The sequence below is a fragment of the Petromyzon marinus genome, chromosome 53, assembly GCF_048934315.1.
Source record: "Petromyzon marinus isolate PM22_M1 ecotype Great Lakes invasive population chromosome 53, UKy_Petmar_22M1.pri1.0, whole genome shotgun sequence".
Taxonomy (NCBI): Eukaryota; Metazoa; Chordata; class Hyperoartia; order Petromyzontiformes; family Petromyzontidae; genus Petromyzon; species Petromyzon marinus.
In genome coordinates this window covers 10,933,378-10,954,189 of record NC_133719.1, presented here as the reverse complement: position 1 = coordinate 10,954,189, position 20,812 = coordinate 10,933,378, and the positions used below count along the sequence as shown (strand labels likewise).

The 20,812-nt window shown below is 53.4% G+C and overlaps 1 protein-coding gene across 1 annotated transcript in view; it reads left to right on the top strand.

Moving 5' to 3' along the window:
* The window catches only part of LOC116953990 (blastula protease 10-like), a 26,748-nt gene extending 5,936 nt beyond the window's left edge, over positions 1-20,812 (top strand). The window contains exons 6-15 of the mRNA XM_032974357.2: positions 2,241-2,370; positions 3,685-3,804; positions 5,934-6,031; positions 6,421-6,539; positions 14,852-14,991; positions 15,326-15,478; positions 16,010-16,107; positions 16,934-17,183; positions 18,175-18,268; positions 19,322-20,812. Of these exons, the coding sequence (XP_032830248.1) occupies positions 2,241-2,370; positions 3,685-3,804; positions 5,934-6,031; positions 6,421-6,539; positions 14,852-14,991; positions 15,326-15,478; positions 16,010-16,107; positions 16,934-17,183; positions 18,175-18,268; positions 19,322-19,586 (1,467 nt within the window). The 3' untranslated portion in view covers positions 19,587-20,812. The remainder of the gene's footprint in view (positions 1-2,240; positions 2,371-3,684; positions 3,805-5,933; positions 6,032-6,420; positions 6,540-14,851; positions 14,992-15,325; positions 15,479-16,009; positions 16,108-16,933; positions 17,184-18,174; positions 18,269-19,321) is intronic.

The following is a 20,812-nucleotide window of genomic DNA, read 5'->3' as shown; positions in this document are numbered from 1 at the left end:
GTGAGTGTGAGTGTGAAGTATGTTCTCCCACTGTTCTGCAGGGTGTGAGTGTGTGAGAATGAGTGAGTGTGAGTGTGAAGTATGTTCTCTCACTGTTCTGCAGGGTGTGAGTGTGTGAGAATGAGTGAGTGTGAAGTGTGTTCTCTCACTGCTCTGCAGGGTGTGAGTGTGTGAGAATGAGTGAGTGTGAAGTATGTTCTCTCACTGTTCTGCAGGGTGTGAGTGTGTGAGAATGAGTGAGTTTGAGTGTGAAGTATGTTCTACCCCACTGTTCTGCAGGGTGTGAGTGTGTGAGAATGAGTGAGTGTGAGTGTGAAGTATGTTCTCCCACTGTTCGGCAGGGTGTGAGTGTGTGAGAATGAGTGAGTGTGAGTGTGAAGTGTGTTCTCTCTCACTGTTCTGCAGGGTGTGAGTGTGTGAGAATGAGTGAGTGTGAGTGTGAAGTATGTTCTCCCACTGTTCGGCAGGGTGTGAGTGTGTGAGAATGAGTGAGTGTGAGTGTGAAGTATGTTCTACCACTGTTCGGCAGGGTGTGAGTGTGTGAGAATGAGTGAGTGTGAGTGTGAAGTATGTTCTCCCACTGTTCGGCAGGGTGTGAGTGTGTGAGAATGAGTGAGTGTGAGTGTGAAGTATGTTCTCCCACTGTTCGGCAGGGTGTGAGTGTGTGAGAATGAGTGAGTGTGAGTGTGAAGTGTGTTCTCTCACTGTTCTGCAGGGTGTGAGTGTGTGGGAATGAGTGAGTGTGAGTGTGAAGTATGTTCTACCCCACTGTTCTGCAGGGTGTGAGTGTGTGAGAATGAGTGTGAGTGTGAAGTATGTTCTATCCCACTGTTCTGCAGGGTGTGAGTGTGTGAGAATGAGTGTGAGTGTGAAGTGTGTTCTCTCTCACTGTTCTGCAGGGTGTGAGTGTGTGAGAATGAGTGTGAGTGTGAAGTGTGTTCTATCCCACTTCTGCAGGGTGTGAGTGTGTGAGAATGAGTGTGAGTGTGAAGTATGTTCTATCCCACTGTTCTGCAGGGTGTGAGTGTGTGAGAATGAGTGAGTGTGAAGTGTGTTCTATCCCACTGTTCGTCAGGGTGTGAGTGTGTGAGAATGAGTGAGTGTGAGTGTGAAGTGTGTTCTCTCCCACTGTTCTGCATGCGTTTCTTTCTGGTTCTCAGCTTTTCTCCCATAGCTCACGAGAAATGACGTCCAACATCACTTGTATTGGACAAAAACATTCCAGTGCTGAACATTGTACCTGCAAATCTACTCCACTTGGATGACACACATACTAAACTAAACCTTTTATTTTTCGATTTAAAGCTTTCGTGACTGCAGGGATTCATATTCTTGGTTCTTTCGGTAAAGTCACGTAGAAGGGAAATAAAACATAAAACAATAAAATGAATTTCTCACGACACTGCTAAGCTTGGCAGCGCATTTTTAGCTTGTGTTCATTAGGACGCTGTCTTTCCGACAGTTCTGTTTCTTCACCTGAGGACGGTTGCTTGCATTGTGGCCGAAACGTCGTGAGAATTTTATTTTATAATGTTTTGTTTTATTATTTTATTATTTCCCTTCTACATGACTTTACCGAAAGAACCAAGAATATAAACCTTTTATTTCACCAGGTAAGGCCCACTGAGCTATATAGCTCATTTTCAAAAGTGAGATGGCCAGAAATGATAGCTCCAGGCTTATCGTATGGAAATTTATAGCAGCCAAAGACACTACACGCATGATGTTTATTCTAAATGTGGAGGGAAAAACCAGAGGATCCGGAGAAAATCCACGTGACCACGGAAAGAACGTGCAGACTCCAAATATACAGCAGGCGTCAGGGTCGGGATCGAACGCATGACTTCCTGCATACCAGGCGAGGTAGTTAACATCTCCCCACCGAGTATTAGGCAACATCATCCAATACTGTGAGTTATTGGCAGCACGCTTCCAAAAAAAGAGTCTTGAGACTCAGGGAGGCTTTTTTCCTGAGTAAACAAGCGTTTAATTTACTCTTTAAACTGGCCTTTACCTCCTAGTTCTGACCGTGAACCCTGTAGGTTTAGTTTATTTCCTGGTTTTCACACACCGGGGGCGATTTGGGATCTACGGGTGAAATATGTACCGCCTTACACATGTACATCATCATCATTATTATTTGTTGACATGGTGATGCGGCGGCATGTTAACTTGTGAACATGTGACGTGGTGTCGGGGTCACGTGCACATGTGACGTGGTGTCGGGGTCACGTGCACAGGCGTTCTCCAAGGACGGCGTGAGTGAGACGATCCGTGTTAAGGACCCGGAGAAGGGAGGGTGGATCGGGCAGAGGGAGGGGCTCAGCTTCCTCGACGTGAAGCTGGCCAACATCATCTACAGTTGTCACGGTAGGGGCACAAAGACAAATGTTCCCCGTGTAGCGTCGACCGACTGTTGGGGCAAGTGCTGTGTGGGGCACCGCCGTGGCGAGATGTTAATGACCTCAACTGGTGTGGAGGAGGTCGTGGGTTCGATCCCGATCCCGACCCTGACACCTGCTGCTGTATATTTGGAGTCTGCGTGTTCTCCCCGTGGTCACGTGGATTTTCTCCGGATCCTCCGGTTTTTGCCTCCATATTTAGAAACACGCGTTTAGAGTCTTTGGCTGCTAATACATTTTCACATGATAAGCCACTTCGTTCAGATATCATTTGTGGCCAGGTCGCTTATGAAAATGAGCTATACAGGTCAATCGGCCTTACCTGATAAAATAAAAAAATGAATGCCAGCACGGCACATGAGGTGGTTGGTTGGTAACAACACGCTCGCTCGGCCGCCTTTGTCTCCCCAGTACTTAGCAAGTCCACTCAGCTCCACATCCTCCTGTGCCACATCAGCCCATATCTTCTCGAGCCCGTTTAGCCCCATCTATCCAGCCAAACAGAAGCTGCTTGGCCATGTGCTGGCTGGGAATGCAGGCTTCATGACCCAGTCAACGATCTGTCCAGATATTTCAAGGATCTCTGAGCTCCTCGCACAATCCAATCTGGTGAAACTCAGGATGGATCGTGGGTCGGCTAGCCACTCGTTCACTTATATGCCCACCCGCCCACTCCCTCGGTCGATCGCCTTCTCGTCACTCTTACATCGCTATCACCATGGTAACTTGTTTCCGTGAGCTTCACTCTGATTCCTACACCCATGTTGAGGAGTCAGTCCACCAGACTGAGTCAGTCTACCAGACTGTTTCATCCCATCCACCACACTGCAGGCTACAACAAGACACTCACCTACACAATCTCACCAAGCCGCTCACCCACTGATTCAAAAACAAATATCCCCCATATAGTTTGTTTAACAGACTGTTAGGACATGTACGGTTACCCAACACCTATGAAGGCCGGCATGGCACACGAAGGGGGTGGGTGGCCAGCACCACGCTCGACCCCCTTCGGGAGAAGGCCCAGGACTGGTTCAGATAATCGTCACTGGTGTTTGCCGTGAGCTCCCCACACGCTCTCTCTCACCCACACGCGCACCCACTCACTCACCCACTCACCCGACCACTCAATCACTCACCCGCCCTCTCTCTCTCTCACCCACACGCGCACCCACTCACCCACCCACTCAATCTCTCACTCACCCACCTACTCCCTCAATCACCCCCATCGCTCACCGATGCCCCCCTTCACCCATGCCCCCCTCCGCCCCGCCCCGTGCAGGAGACTGCTCCCTGCCGTGTCTGTACGGTGGGATCCCTGCCCCGGGCTGCGATCGTTGCCTCTGCCCGCACGGACTCACGGGGGACCTGTGCCAGGACGTGTTCACGCAGCCAGGCTTGGGTGTGATGATGATGATGATGTTGCTGCTGCGATGTGTGATGATGCTGCTGAGATGTGTGCTGTGGGGTTTCTGCTGCGCGATGTGCGATGATGGCAGACAACATGGCAGCAAGGGTAAACTCTCACCTCCCGCCACGGTGGGGGGAGGTTAATGACCTCGCCTGGTATACAGGAGGTCGTGGGTTCGATCCCGACCCTGACACCTGGGTATTTGGAGTTGGCGTGTCTCTCTCCCCGTGGTCGCGTGGATTTTTCTCCTGGTCCTCCGGTTTTTGCCTCCACATTTTAGACGCATGCATTTAGAGTATTTGGCTGCTGTACATTTCGACGTGGTGATAAGCCACTCCGTTGAGCTGTCATTTGTGGCCAGTTCGCTTCTGAAAAAGAGCTACATAGCTCAGTGGGGCCTTACCTGGTAACATTAAACATTTGGTCTTCTGGCCACGACGAGAGGCCTTCAGCAGAAAGAGTTCGTGTCGTCTTGCTGTTCCTCATCCTCCATTGAGAAGCGCAGGCGACAGTGGGTTCACTATGCGGTCCGTGGCATGGGTTACATGGCCACTGTCGCACTGCTGTGGTTTGTCTTTAACGTATCTATATGGCTCTCAATAGCTATTGATGTCTGTGTATCACGGAGTCTATATATATCTCTGTCTATGAGTATATATCTATGAGTATGTATCACTGTCTCTCTCTGTATCTACGAGTCTGTCTCTCTGAGTCTATCTCGATGTGTATCTGAGTATCCGTCTCCTCGTATCTCCACGAGCCTCTATCTCTATGGGTCTCTGGGTTTGCTGTGCGGTCCGTCGTCTGGGTTGTACAGCCACAATCACACTGCTGTGGCTCTTCTTTAATTTTCCTTTCATGAAGTATATGTACACTGTGCGACGACAAGACGAGTCCAGAACCGGTAGCCCGGAGCTCCCCGCTCTCCGCTGCTTTTATTCCCCTCGGCGTGGCCTGGCTCCGCCCTAGCCACGCCTCCCTTCTCGAACCCACCAGAGGCCTGGCTCCGCCCTAGCCACGCCTCCCTTCTCGAACCCACCAGAGGGTTCCAGGGGCCTCCCCACGAGGTCTACCGTGACCCTTGCCCCAGTTACTCCGCCCTGCCGGCACACACACACACCGTGTACATGCTCAATGGCGTGTGCGCTAAGTCTCCACCTGCAGTTACTGCTGCTGCAGTGAAGCAGTCGGCGCTCTGTCACTACAAATGTATGCTTCGTCTTTGAAACTGATTGGCCTACACCAGAGACGGCAGACTTCTGTCTGGCCTCGTCTCACTACTAGTGTTAGACCAGAGAACAACGGCAACAGGCGAGCAGTACACAGACAATGCACGTTCAGAGCACTTAGAGCACAGGCCGAGCAGTTATATCCATGGGATACCTTTTTGCCAGTATCCAATAATGATGAAAAATATAGATAATAAAGGGTTTTGCCATTTCTGGAAATAAAACAGGTGTTGTGTTAAGATGTTCATACACCAAATAGAAACCTTTTGCAAGGCAACATCAAGTCTGCATTAGCCACACGTCCTTGTGGCTAAACGCGCAAACAAACACGCTCTGACAATGTATACATTCTCTTTGAAGGTGATTGGCCAACACCAGAGACGGCAGCCTTCTGTCTGGCCTTGTCTCACTACCAGTGGTAGACCAGAGAACAACGCCAACAGGCGAACAGTACAAAGACAATGCAAGTATCAGAGCACTTAAAGCTCGCAAAGCTGTCAACCCACAAGTTTTACCCCATATTCTTGTACAGGGGAATTGAGTTTTCAGGTCCATACAGCGTACAGCCGCTTCAATACGGTGTTTCTCCCTTGTGATGGGACTTTGTAGGATGAACGTTCAGATTTCTAAGGGCACGGGGTGACCAGTAAGGTCTGAATTGGTCAGTAATATGGTGGGGCACTGATAGGGGGTTGACAGGTATGATCTCGCATTGAGCAGCTGTATTTATGGGACACTTGTTTGATTGTCAGAAAGGGTCAAACCTATTCTTACATATTTTTTATCGCGATACAATGTTATACTGGTTGTTTGGTGGTGGTGGTGCTGCTGCTGCTGCTGCGTGATGCTGTGCCGGTGCGATGTTGTACTATACTATGTGCGGCGCGCTAGTCTGTGGAGGGCTGCTGAACGCCACCCAGGGATACATCTCGTCCCCCGGGTACCCGGCTGCCTACCCCAACAATGCACACTGCGTCTGGCTCATCCAGGTGAGTGGAGGGGTACTGTTAGGGGTAGTGTTAGGGGTAGTGTTGTCATTGTTAGGGGTAGTGATATTGTCAGTGATATGTCAATGTTACGGGCAGTGTTAGTGTCAGTGTTAGGCGGCCATCATAGGTGCTACTCGCTAACAGCACTTTCCCCAACAGCCTATAAAGGCTCTAGGGGCGATCTTTGCCTTTGTTAGTGTCATTGTTGTTGCTAGGGGTAGGGTTAATTGCAGGTTAGGGAATAATTTCAGGGTCGGCGTTTGCTTCGCACTCCTACTAGGAGGATTGGGATGAGCTGGCCGCCTCTAGGCCTTCCATAAATATCTCCCTGTCCCCCCCCCCCGTCTCACCCCCACCCTGTCCATACCCCCCCCCCTCCCACCCCCCAGGCCCCCCCCGGGGGCACGGTGACGCTGTACGTGGAGGACGCGTCGCTGGAGAGCGTCTCCTACTGCTCCTTTGATTACATCGAGATCCGCACGCAGGGCGCAGACACGGCAGGGGCACGGTACAGGACCCCTATAACGCCCCCTAGTAGAGGACCCCTATAGCAGCCCCTAGTAGAGGAACCCTATAACATCCCTAGTAGAGGACCCCTATAGCAGCCCCTAGTAGAGGACCCCTATAACGCCCCCTAGTAGAGGACCCCTATAGCAGCCCCTAGTAGAGGAACCCTATAACATCCCCTAGTACAGGACCCCTATAACATCCCCTAGTAGAGGACCCCTATAACATCCCTTAGTAGAGGACCCCTATAACACCCCCTAGTACAGGACCCCTATAACATCCCTAGTAGAGGACCCTTATAACACCCCCTAGTACAGGACCCCTATAACATCCCCTAGTAGAGGACCCCTATAACATCCCCTAGTAGAGGACCCCTATAACATCCCTAGTAGAGGACCCCTATAACATCCCCTAGTAGAGGACCCCTATAACACCCCCTAGTACAGGACCCCTATAACACCCCCTAGTACAGGACCCCTATAACACCCCCTAGTACAGGACCCCTATAACATCCCCTAGTAGAGGACCGCTATAACATCCCTAGTAGAGGACCCCTATAACATCCCTAGTACAAGACCCCTATAACGCCCCCTAGTACAGGACCCCTATAACATCCCCTAGTAGAGGACCCCTATAACATCCCTAGTAGAGGACCCCTATAACATCCCTAGTAGAGGACCCCTATAACACCCCTAGTAGAGGACCCCTATAACACCCCCTAGTACAGGACCCCTATAACATCCCCTAGTAGAGGACCCCTATAACATCCCTAGTAGAGGACCCCAATAACACCCCCTAGTACAGGACCCCTATAACATCCCTAGTAGAGGACCCCTATAACACCCCCTAGTACAAGACCCCTATAACACCCCTAGTAGAGGACCCCTATAACACCCCCTAGTACAGGACCCCTATAACATCCCCTAGTAGAGGACCCGTATAACATCCCTAGTAGAGGACCCCAATAACACCCCCTAGTACAGGACCCCTATAACATCCCCTAGTAGAGGACCCCTATAACATCCCCTAGTAGAGGACCCCTATAACATCCCCTAGTAGAGGACCCCTATAACATCCCTAGTAGAGGACCCCTATAGCAGCCCCTAGTACAGGACCCCTATAACATCCCTAGTAGAGGACCCCTATAACACCCCCTAGTGGAGGACCCCTATAACATCCCTAGTACAGGACCCCTATAACGCCCCCTAGTACAGGACCCCTATAACATCACTAGTAGAGGACCCCCATAACATCCCTAGTAGAGGACCCCTATAACACCCCCTAGTAGAGGACCCCTATAACATCCCCTAGTAGAGGACCCCTATAACATCCCCTAGTAGAGGACCCCTATAACATCCCTAGTAGAGGACCCCTATAACACCCCCTAGTACAGGACCCCTATAACACCCCCTAATAGAGGACCCCTATAACACCCCCTAGTACAGGACCCCTATAACATTCCTAGTAGAGGACCCCTATAACACCCCTAGTAGAGGACCCCTATAACATCCCCTAGTAGAGGACCCCTATAACATCCCTAGTAGAGGACCCCTATAACACCCCCTAGTACAGGACCCCTATAACACCCCCTAGTACAGGACCCCTATAACATCCCCTAGTAGAGGACCCCTATAACATCCCTAGTAGAGGACCCCAATAACACCCCCTAGTACAGGACCCCTATAACATCCCCTAGTAGAGGACCCTTATAACATCCCCTAGTAGAGGACCCCTATAACATCCCTAGTAGAGGACCCCTATAGCAGCCCCTAGTACAGGACCCCTATAACATCCCTAGTAGAGGACCTCTATAACATCCCCTAGTAGAGGACCCCTATAACATCCCTAGTAGAGGACCCCTATAACATCCCTAGTACAGGACCCATATAACACCCCCTAGTACAGGACCCCTATAACACCCCCTAGTACAGGACCCCTATAACATCCCTAGTGGGGGACCCCTATAACACCCCCTAGTACAGGACCCCTATAACATCCCTAGTAGAGGACCCCTATAACACCCCCTAGTGGAGGACCCCTATAACATCCCTAGTACAGGACCCCTATAACTCCCCCTAGTACAGGACCCCTATAACATCCCTAGTGGGGGACCCCTATAGCAGCCCCTAGTACAGGACCCCTATAACATCCCTAGTAGAGGACCCCTATAACATCCCTAGTACAGGACCCCTATAACACCCCCTAGTACAGGACCCCTATAACACCCCCTAGTACAGGACCCCTATAACATCCCCTAGTAGAGGACCCGTATAACATCCCTAGTAGAGGACCCCAATAACACCCCCTAGTACAGGACCCCTATAACATCCCCTAGTAGAGGACCCCTATAACATCCCCTAGTAGAGGACCCCTATAACATCCCCTAGTAGAGGACCCCTATAACATCCCTAGTAGAGGACCCCTATAGCAGCCCCTAGTACAGGACCCCTATAACATCCCTAGTAGAGGACCCCTATAACACCCCCTAGTGGAGGACCCCTATAACATCCCTAGTACAGGACCCCTATAACGCCCCCTAGTACAGGACCCCTATAACATCACTAGTAGAGGACCCCCATAACATCCCTAGTAGAGGACCCCTATAACACCCCCTAGTAGAGGACCCCTATAACATCCCCTAGTAGAGGACCCCTATAACATCCCCTAGTAGAGGACCCCTATAACATCCCTAGTAGAGGACCCCTATAACACCCCCTAGTACAGGACCCCTATAACACCCCCTAATAGAGGACCCCTATAACACCCCCTAGTACAGGACCCCTATAACATTCCTAGTAGAGGACCCCTATAACACCCCTAGTAGAGGACCCCTATAACATCCCCTAGTAGAGGACCCCTATAACATCCCTAGTAGAGGACCCCTATAACACCCCCTAGTACAGGACCCCTATAACACCCCCTAGTACAGGACCCCTATAACATCCCCTAGTAGAGGACCCCTATAACATCCCTAGTAGAGGACCCCAATAACACCCCCTAGTACAGGACCCCTATAACATCCCCTAGTAGAGGACCCTTATAACATCCCCTAGTAGAGGACCCCTATAACATCCCTAGTAGAGGACCCCTATAGCAGCCCCTAGTACAGGACCCCTATAACATCCCTAGTAGAGGACCTCTATAACATCCCCTAGTAGAGGACCCCTATAACATCCCTAGTAGAGGACCCCTATAACATCCCTAGTACAGGACCCCTATAACACCCCCTAGTACAGGACCCCTATAACACCCCCTAGTACAGGACCCCTATAACATCCCTAGTGGGGGACCCCTATAACACCCCCTAGTACAGGACCCCTATAACATCCCTAGTAGAGGACCCCTATAACACCCCCTAGTGGAGGACCCCTATAACATCCCTAGTACAGGACCCCTATAACTCCCCCTAGTACAGGACCCCTATAACATCCCTAGTGGGGGACCCCTATAGCAGCCCCTAGTACAGGACCCCTATAACATCCCTAGTAGAGGACCCCTATAACATCCCTAGTACAGGACCCCTATAACACCCCCTAGTACAGGACCCCTATAACACCCCCTAGTACAGGACCCCTATAACATCCCTAGTGGGGGACCCCTATAACACCCCCTAGTACAGGACCCCTATAACATCCCTAGTAGAGGACCCCTATAACACCCCCTAGTGGAGGACCCCTATAACATCCCTAGTACAGGACCCCTATAACGCCCCCTAGTACAGGACCCCTATAACATCCCCTAGTAGAGGACCCCTATAACATCCCTAGTAGAGGACCCCCATAACATCCCTAGTAGAGGACCCCTATAACACCCCCTAGTAGAGGACCCCTATAACATCCCCTAGTAGAGGACCCCTATAACATCCCTAGTAGAGGACCCCTATAACACCCCCTAGTACAGGACCCCTATAACATCCCTAGTAGAGGACCCCTATAACACCCCCTAATAGAGGACCCCTATAACACCCCCTAATACAGGACCCCTATAACATGCCCTAGTACAGGACCCCTATAACACCCCCTAGTAGAGGACCCCTATAACATCCCCTAGTAGAGGACCCCTATAACATCCCCTAGTAGAGGACCCCTATAACATCCCCTAGTAGAGGACCCCTATAACATCCCCTAGTAGAGGACCCCTATAGCATCCCTAGTAGAGGACCCCTATAACACCCCCTAGTACAGGACCCCTATAACACCCCCTAATAGAGGACCCCTATAACACCCCCTAGTACAGGACCCCTATAACATTCCTAGTAGAGGACCGCTATAACACCCCTAGTAGAGGACCCCTATAACATCCCCTAGTAGAGGACCCCTATAACATCCCTAGTAGAGGACCCCTATAACATCCCTAGTAGAGGACCCCTATAACACCCCCTAGTACAGGACCCCTATAACACCCCCTAGTACAGGACCCCTATAACATCCCCTAGTAGAGGACCCCTATAACATCCCTAGTAGAGGACCCCAATAACACCCCCTAGTACAGGACCCCTATAACATCCCCTAGTAGAGGACCCTTATAACATCCCCTAGTAGAGGACCCCTATAACATCCCTAGTAGAGGACCCCTATAGCAGCCCCTAGTACAGGACCCCTATAACATCCCTAGTAGAGGACCTCTATAACATCCCCTAGTAGAGGACCCCTATAACATCCCTAGTAGAGGACCCCTATAACATCCCTAGTACAGGACCCCTATAACACCCCCTAGTACAGGACCCCTATAACACCCCCTAGTACAGGACCCCTATAACATCCCTAGTGGGGGACCCCTATAACACCCCCTAGTACAGGACCCCTATAACATCCCTAGTAGAGGACCCCTATAACACCCCCTAGTGGAGGACCCCTATAACATCCCTAGTACAGGACCCCTATAACGCCCCCTAGTACAGGACCCCTATAACATCCCTAGTGGGGGACCCCTATAGCAGCCCCTAGTACAGGACCCCTATAACATCCCTAGTAGAGGACCCCTATAACATCCCTAGTACAGGACCCCTATAACACCCCCTAGTACAGGACCCCTATAACACCCCCTAGTACAGGACCCCTATAACATCCCTAGTGGGGGACCCCTATAACACCCCCTAGTACAGGACCCCTATAACATCCCTAGTAGAGGACCCCTATAACACCCCCTAGTGGAGGACCCCTATAACATCCCTAGTACAGGACCCCTATAACGCCCCCTAGTACAGGACCCCTATAACATCCCCTAGTAGAGGACCCCTATAACATCCCTAGTAGAGGACCCCCATAACATCCCTAGTAGAGGACCCCTATAACACCCCCTAGTAGAGGACCCCTATAACATCCCCTAGTAGAGGACCCCTATAACATCCCTAGTAGAGGACCCCTATAACACCCCCTAGTACAGGACCCCTATAACATCCCTAGTAGAGGACCCCTATAACACCCCCTAATAGAGGACCCCTATAACACCCCCTAATACAGGACCCCTATAACATGCCCTAGTACAGGACCCCTATAACACCCCCTAGTAGAGGACCCCTATAACATCCCCTAGTAGAGGACCCCTATAACATCCCCTAGTAGAGGACCCCTATAACATCCCCTAGTAGAGGACCCCTATAACATCCCCTAGTAGAGGACCCCTATAGCATCCCTAGTAGAGGACCCCTATAACACCCCCTAGTACAGGACCCCTATAACACCCCCTAATAGAGGACCCCTATAACACCCCCTAGTACAGGACCCCTATAACATTCCTAGTAGAGGACCCCTATAACACCCCTAGTAGAGGACCCCTATAACATCCCCTAGTAGAGGACCCCTATAACATCCCTAGTAGAGGACCCCTATAACACCCCCTAGTACAGGACCCCTATAACACCCCCTAGTACAGGACCCCTATAACATCCCCTAGTAGAGGACCCCTATAACATCCCTAGTAGAGGACCCCAATAACACCCCCGAGTACAGGACCCCTATAACATCCCCTAGTAGAGGACCCTTATAACATCCCCTAGTAGAGGACCCCTATAACATCCCCTAGTAGAGGACCCCTATAACATCTCTAGTAGAGGACCCCTATAGCAGCCCCTAGTACAGGACCCCTATAACATCCCTAGTAGAGGACCTCTATAACATCCCCTAGTAGAGGACCCCTATAACATCCCTAGTAGAGGACCCCTATAACATCCCTAGTACAGGACCCCTATAACACCCCCTAGTACAGGACCCCTATAACACCCCCTAGTACAGGACCCCTATAACATCCCTAGTGGGGGACCCCTATAACACCCCCTAGTACAGGACCCCTATAACATCCCTAGTAGAGGACCCCTATAACACCCCCTAGTGGAGGACCCCTATAACATCCCTAGTACAGGACCCCTATAACTCCCCCTAGTACAGGACCCCTATAACATCCCTAGTGGGGGACCCCTATAGCAGCCCCTAGTACAGGACCCCTATAACATCCCTAGTAGAGGACCCCTATAACATCCCTAGTACAGGACCCCTATAACACCCCCTAGTACAGGACCCCTATAGCACCCCCTAGTACAGGACCCCTATAACATCCCTAGTGGGGGACCCCTATAACACCCCCTAGTACAGGACCCCTATAACATCCCTAGTAGAGGACCCCTATAACACCCCCTAGTGGAGGACCCCTATAACATCCCTAGTACAGGACCCCTATAACGCCCCCTAGTACAGGACCCCTATAACATCCCCTAGTAGAGGACCCCTATAACATCCCTAGTAGAGGACCCCCATAACATCCCTAGTAGAGGACCCCTATAACACCCCCTAGTAGAGGACCCCTATAACATCCCCTAGTAGAGGACCCCTATAACATCCCCTAGTAGAGGACCCCTATAACATCCCTAGTAGAGGACCCCTATAACACCCCCTAGTACAGGACCCCTATAACATCCCTAGTAGAGGACCCCTATAACACCCCCGAATAGAGGACCCCTATAACACCCCCTAGTACAGGACCCCTATAACATGCCCTAGTAGAGGACCCCTATAACACCCCCTAGTAGAGGACCCCTATAACATCCCCTAGTAGAGGACCCCTATAACATCCCCTAGTAGAGGACCCCTATAACACCCCCTAGTAGAGGACCCCTATAACATCCCCTAGTAGAGGACCCCTATAACACCCCCTAGTAGAGGACCCCTATAACATTCCCTAGTACAGGACCCCTATAGCAGCCCCTAGTAGAGGACCCCTATAACATCCCCTAGTAGAGGACCCCTATAACATCCCTAGTAGAGGACCCCTATAACACCCCCTAGTACAGGACCCCTATAACATCCCTAGTAGAGGACCCCTATAACACCCCCGAATAGAGGACCCCTATAACACCCCCTAGTACAGGACCCCTATAACATGCCCTAGTAGAGGACCCCTATAACACCCCCTAGTAGAGGACCCCTATAACATCCCCTAGTAGAGGACCCCTATAACATCCCCTAGTAGAGGACCCCTATAACACCCCCTAGTAGAGGACCCCTATAACATCCCCTAGTAGAGGACCCCTATAACACCCCCTAGTAGAGGACCCCTATAACATTCCCTAGTACAGGACCCCTATAGCAGCCCCTAGTACAGGACCCCTATAACATCCCCTAGTAGAGGACCCCTATAGCAGCCCCTAGTACAGGACCCCTATAACATCCCCTAGTAGAGGACCCCTATAACATCCCCTAGTAGAGGACCCCTATAGCAGCCCCTAGTACAGGACCCCTATAACATCCCATAGTAGAGGACCCCTATAACATCCCCTAGTACAGGACCCCTATAACATCCCGTAGTAGAGGACCCCTATAACATCCCCTAGTAGAGGACCCCTATAACATCCCCTAGTAGAGGACCCCTATAACACCCCCTAGTAGAGGACCCCTATAACATCCCCTAGTAGAGGACCCCTATAACACCCCCTAGTAGAGGACCCCTATAACACCCCCTAGTAGAGGACCCCTATAACATCCCCTAGTAGAGGATCCCTATAACACCCCCTAATAGAGGACCCCTATAACATCCCCTAATACAGGACCCCTAGAGAAACCATGCCAATGCAGGAATGATGCTCATAATGCTGATGATAATAAGGCTGCTGATTATTCTACTGCTGATAATGTCATGCTGATGATGCTAATGATCCGTTCCGGCGTGCTGGCGATGCTGATGTGTCTCGACATGGCGGGGATGCTGATGATGTTGCTGATGGTGATGATACGTCTCGGCATGCCGATGACGTTGATGTGTCTCGGCACGCTGATGGCGATGCTGACGAGCGTGCCCACGTGTCCGCGTGGCCGAGCCCAGGCTGTGCCCGGGCTCCGTGCAGGCCCTGAGCCGCTCTCGCTTCGTCACGGAGGGCGACCACGCCGTGGTGCGCCTCGTCACGGACGCCAGCGTCACGGCCAGAGGCTTCCGCATGGCCTACTCCGTCAACAGCACGCAGGGTACGAGGGGGGCTCACGGGGTGGGGGGGGGGACCCGAGGGGGGTTAGGGTTAGGGGTTTGGGGGCGCGGGGGGTGTGGTAAAACAAGAGGAATACAAATTATAATGTCAATTATTATTATTGTTGTTGTTGTTTCAAGAATAGATGCTTCCCCAAACTTCGGAGCCGCGTGTCACTGGCGTCACCGGCGTGTCGTGTGTCACGTGTCACTGACGTCACTGGCGTGTCGTGTGTCACGTGTCACTGACGTCACTGGCGTGTCGCGTGTGACGTTTTACTGGCATCACGGGCGTGTCGCGTGCCACCGGCGTCACCGGACTGTCGCGTGTCGCAGGCGTGTGGGCAGAGTGGGGGCCCTGGTCTCCGTGCCCCGTCTCCTGCGGCGGTGGTGGCGCCCAGCAGCGCACGCGCTCCTGCCTCACCGAGCCCGGCACCTGCACGGGCGCCGACAGCGACAGCCGGCCGTGTGGCTCGGACGCGTGTCCAGGTTTGAAACGGCACCATCGCCGGCAACGGCACAAGTGGCAGCGTCGGCACAAGCCGTAGCATCGGCAGCGGCTGTTGGGGCTGAGGGATTTGGTGGCAGCTCCTCACCACCGCGTGGTGGCTGCTGCTGCTGCCTTCCCGCTTGTCCGTGGTTCCTCCTCCTGGCGCCTCTCAGTCGTTCGCCCGTCTTCGAGAGCGAGCGAATGCTTGCGCGGCGACGCGTTGCGATTATAGTCACCATCTTCACCAACGGCACCAGCAGCAGCAGCAGCGACAGCCATATTAGCGGTAGCAGTGTCGCCAGCAGCGGCAGCATAAGCTGCATGATCGTCAGTAAAATGTTTTATTTCATTTTAGACCTGACTGCCTTTATCGGTCAGATGAAGAGATTTTCTTAGAGAAATTAAATCCATGAACCGAGACTTAACTGACGTGGCCAAAGTTAACATACATATTGTTGACTCCATTAACTCTTCTCCAAACCATCTGCTCCCCCCCCCCTCTGCCCCCCACCTTCAATCTTCTCTATCAGTCTGTGGGGGGCTGCTGGAGGGGACAAGTGGCACCTTCACGAGCCCCGGCTACCCCCAGCGCTACCCCGACGGCGCGCTGTGCCAGTGGACCGTGCGCGTGAGTGAGCAACAACGCGGAGCCGGCACGGCATTCTGGGCTATGAATCGATTGGGGGGGGGGGGGTGAATGGCCCCCATTTCATTGCTTGCAACCGGGCCCCATGCCCACCACCACCACGCTACTAAACGCATGAACACTCGGACACTACCCATGCCCACCACCACCACGCTACTAAACGCATGAACACTCGGACACTACCCATGCCCACCACCACCACCACGCTACTAAACGCACGAACACTCCACTCGGACACTACCCATGCCCACCACCACCACCACGCTACTAAACGCACGAACACTCCACTCGGACACTACCCATGCCCACCACCACCACCATGCTACTAAACGCACGAACACTCCACTCGGACACTACCCATGCCCACCACCACCACCACCACGCTACTAACCGCACGAACACTCGGACACTACCCATGCCCACCACCACCACCACGCTACTAAACGCACGAACACTCCACTCGGACACTACCCATGCCCACCACCACCACCATGCTACTAAACGCACGAACACTCCACTCGGACACTACCCATGCCCACCACCACCACCACCACGCTACTAACCGCACGAACACTCGGACACTACCCATGCCCACCACCACCACCACCACGCTACTAAACGCACGAACACTCGGACACTACCCCGTGACGGTACGACCTCGCGCAGCGCAACACCGCGCCGTGCGAGAGTACGGAACGAGCCACTGGTTGGGCCGCGTCACCGCGTCGCCCCGGGGACCGGTGCTCACCGTGCCCGCCGCGCCCGCCGCGGCCGTGACCTCCCGCCCCGGCGCGGTTGCTCCCGGCAGGTCCCCGTGGGGCTGGCGGCGCGAGTGACGTTCTCCGACCTGGACGTGGAGCCGGGTCCCGCGTGCCCCTACGACGCCGTGAGGCTCTGGGCCGACGGCGCGAGCTCCGTGCCGCTGGGCTCCGTGTGCGGCACCGCTCCTCCCCTCCCCGGCGCCATCGTCGCCCCCGGCGACCGCCAGCTCTTCGTCACCTTCTCCTCCGACAGCTCCGTCACGGGCCGAGGGTTCAACGCCTCCTTCAGCACCGCCGGTGAGCCGGGGCTTTGCCGTCATCGGGCCGGCACAAGGCGGTGCGCCGATTGCGGCGAGTTGCGGAAAGGGGGGTGCCGTTCGGTCAACTCCCGATTATCCGGAGTCAAGGAGTGGACGGGTGGCACGGATAAATGCGAGGTTAGAACTGACATTTTTAAAAAATAATCTTATCGTTTTCTGAGTTAGGATCTGGGTTGCGGGTACCAAACTCGGTTCGAGATCGTTCCCTGTAGCCGTGCGCCAGGGATTTTGGAGCCACCGGAGATGATCCTTCCATACTTGGGGCTTCCGCGTGTCCTGCCAGGCGGGGCTTGAACACAAAGAGGCGGGGCCTGAAGAAGAGGGGGCAGGGCCTAAAAAGGAAAGACGCAAGGGGGCGTGGCCTAATGAATACGCAGGCGCGTCTAAGGAATAAGTGGGCGGGGCCTACAGAAGTAAAGTTTCCCTGTTGATTCAAATAAAGCATAGAAAAAAATCCAATACGAGCAGCAGGCAGCAGCATCGCTTTAGCGACGCAGGTGTGGCCTCGGGCCAACCGACTACAGTTGTGAACAACGATAGTGCAAAACAAGAGAAATGTGTCATTTTCACAAGAGGTGACTCATGTAACACGAGAGAACGGTAAGATTTTAAATTTGGATATTTTGACTGTAAAGAAAAATAATTGTCGGGGGGGGGGTGATGGGGGAGGCGCGGTGATGGGGGGGGGGGCTTGGCCAGGAGACGCCACGGCCAGCAGGGACGACGCCCGCTGGCCACAGTAACGAGGAGCGGCAGCCAAGGAACGGAACGCGCCCGCAGTGACGGAGCGACGGAATCGGCGACGTGGATCGGCGTATCGCGCTTGGGGGCTCCATGAGAGACGGCAAAAGTCGTCGTCGGGAATTGGAGAAATGCGACGGCAGACGTGTGAGGTTTCGGTTTGAGTGAGAACCTCCCCATCTCCCTGCCTCCCTCCTGCCCCAAACCCCCGAACTCCCGGACCCCAGCCCTGCAGTGCGGTGGCTTTCTGAACGGATCGTCGGGGACCCTACAGAGCCCCGGCCACCCCAGCCCGTACCCCACGAACCACGTGTGCGCCTGGTACGTAACCCCCATGCGGACCTCGACTCCAACCCCAACACTGTCACGTGCCTTGCGTCCAAACCGAGACAAACTCAAACTCTTGACCCTAGAATGGGCCGTGCACAGACCCAGACCAGATTACTGCTGTCGTAAGGGGCGACTCAAGGGTTCACACGACGGACAACAGAAGGGCCGACACCACTTCGGATGACACATAGGTAGGTGTACGTGATGGACAATGCCACTCGCATTCCTCACTAATTAATACTAACTACTACTAAACTATTTTTTTATTTTACCAGGTAAGGCTCCACTGAGCTATACAGTGACCTGGCTTTCACAAATGATAGCTCCACGAATTGGCGTATCATCATAATCATCACGTGGACATTTATAGCAGCCAAATACTCTAAATGGGTGATGTTGATTCTAAATGGGGAGGGAAAAACCGGAGGACCCGTAGAAAAATCTACTCAACCATGGGGAGAGAGACACGCAAACTCCAAATCTACAGCAGCAGCAGGTGTCAGGATGGGGATCGAACCCACGACCTCCTGTATACCAGGCGAGGTAGTTAACATCTCTACAGGGAGAGAGTGCGACACGCAAACTCCAAATCTACAGCAGCAGTAGCAGGCGTCACGATGGGGATCGAACCCACGACATCCTGTATACTAGGCGAGGTAGTTAACATCTCTACAGGGAGAGAGAGACACGCCAACTCCAAATCTACAGCAGCAGCAGGCGTCAGGATGGGGATCGAACCCACGACCTCCTGTATACCAGGCGAGGTAGTTAACATCTCTACAGGGAGAGAGAGACACGCAAACTCCAAATCTACAACAGCAGGCGTCAGGATGGGGATCGAACCCACGACCTCCTGTATACCAGGCGAGGTAGTTAACATCTCCACAGGGAGAGAGTGAGACACGCAAACTCCAAATCTACAGCAGCAGCAGGCGTCAGGATGGGGATCGAACCCACGACCTCCTGTATACCATGCGAGGTAGTTAACATCTCCGAGCTACCGTGGTGCCCTCACACCTCTCCCCCCACCCCCCTCCCCCACAGGTACATCGAAGTTGCCGAGGGTCGTCGCGTGGGCCTCTCGATCTCTGCGCTGGACGTGGAGGCGTCGGTGGGCTGCGTGTTCGACCGCCTGTCGCTCTGGGAGGGCTGGGACGCCGGCGCGGCCTCCCTCCCGCTCGCCACCTTCTGCGGGCGAGCGCTGCCGCCCCCCGTCGCCACGGCGACGTCGCGCCGTCTCCTCCTCGTCCTTGTGAGCGACGGCTCGGTGACCGGCGCGGGCTTCCGCGCCGATTTCAAGCAGCTGTGACGACGACGACGAGGAGGAGGCCGGCGGAGGGGGCAGCGGGCCGGGGGGTGACATTCTTAGGTGGCACGGTTAATTTGTGTTTACGCGGAGCCGCGTTTAACTCTTCCCGATTCGTCTTCAGGTTGTTCCCGCGCGTTGTTCGGCACGATGTCCGACGTTTAAGCCCCACACTCGCCGGGAGCTTATTCGGCAACTGGATTGAACTTCAGGGTCCCAAGGCAACCTGAAGACGCTACCCCACCCCGGGGCCACGTGCAGGGAAACGTCGGACTTCGCGCGCGGCAACGACCCGAGAAGGCATCGGAGGGCTGCAGAGCAGAACCGCAAGACAAAAGCGACGCAGGAGTCGGGGGATAAGGCTGCCGAAGTTCTGTTGCGCTCGAGCGGGACGCGTCGCGGTGAGCTGGCAGCATCTCCCTCCATCGCTCCCCAAGATCCCTTCGTGGAGCCTTGAACGGACCCTTGCCCTGAGCAGCACCTGGTAAAGGCCGGCACCAGAGGCACCACGCCCGGCCGCATCCGTCTCACACGAGTGGCGCTTGTTGCACACCGCAGCGGACACTCGGGGCTCTGGCGTGGACGGGGTTCGCAAAACCTACTTTCTGTACTGCCCACGTCGTGCGTACCCCCACACACCTCCAGCAGGTGTGGGGGGCGAGTCACCCTCGCCTCCTCGCTCCCAAAGCGCTGGATCGCAGGAGATAAAGTTTGCTGTCCTTCCCCACGCACCTGCGATTAGCACCGCCGTTGGCAACGCAGGCTGAGTGAAAGAAGTTCGACATACAGACTGCCCATAGACTAAGACTGCCCATAGACTCAACACTGCTCATAGACGAACACTGCCCATAGCCTAACACTGCCCATAGCCTAAGACTGCCCATAGACTCAACACTGCCCATAGATGAACACTGCCCATAGACTCAAGACTGCACCTCCAATTAGCAAGGTTTGGCAATGTACGGTGCGAAAGAAGTTAAAATACATAGATGCAGTGGCCTGGGTTGAACCAGCGATTCGCGTAGCTTAGACACGGGGGGGGGGGGGGTGCATGCGGGTCCATGGGATTTAGTGGATTATTAAAAGCGATTTTGTGATTAGATGCGAGTGGTAAGGGTTGGAATCTTTAGAATTGCCTCCAAGGGGGTGGTCGCGTGCAGTGATTGTGACTTTACAAATGATTGTGTCAATCGCGGTGGGAATAAATTACGGTGGAAATCAGAGGTGCA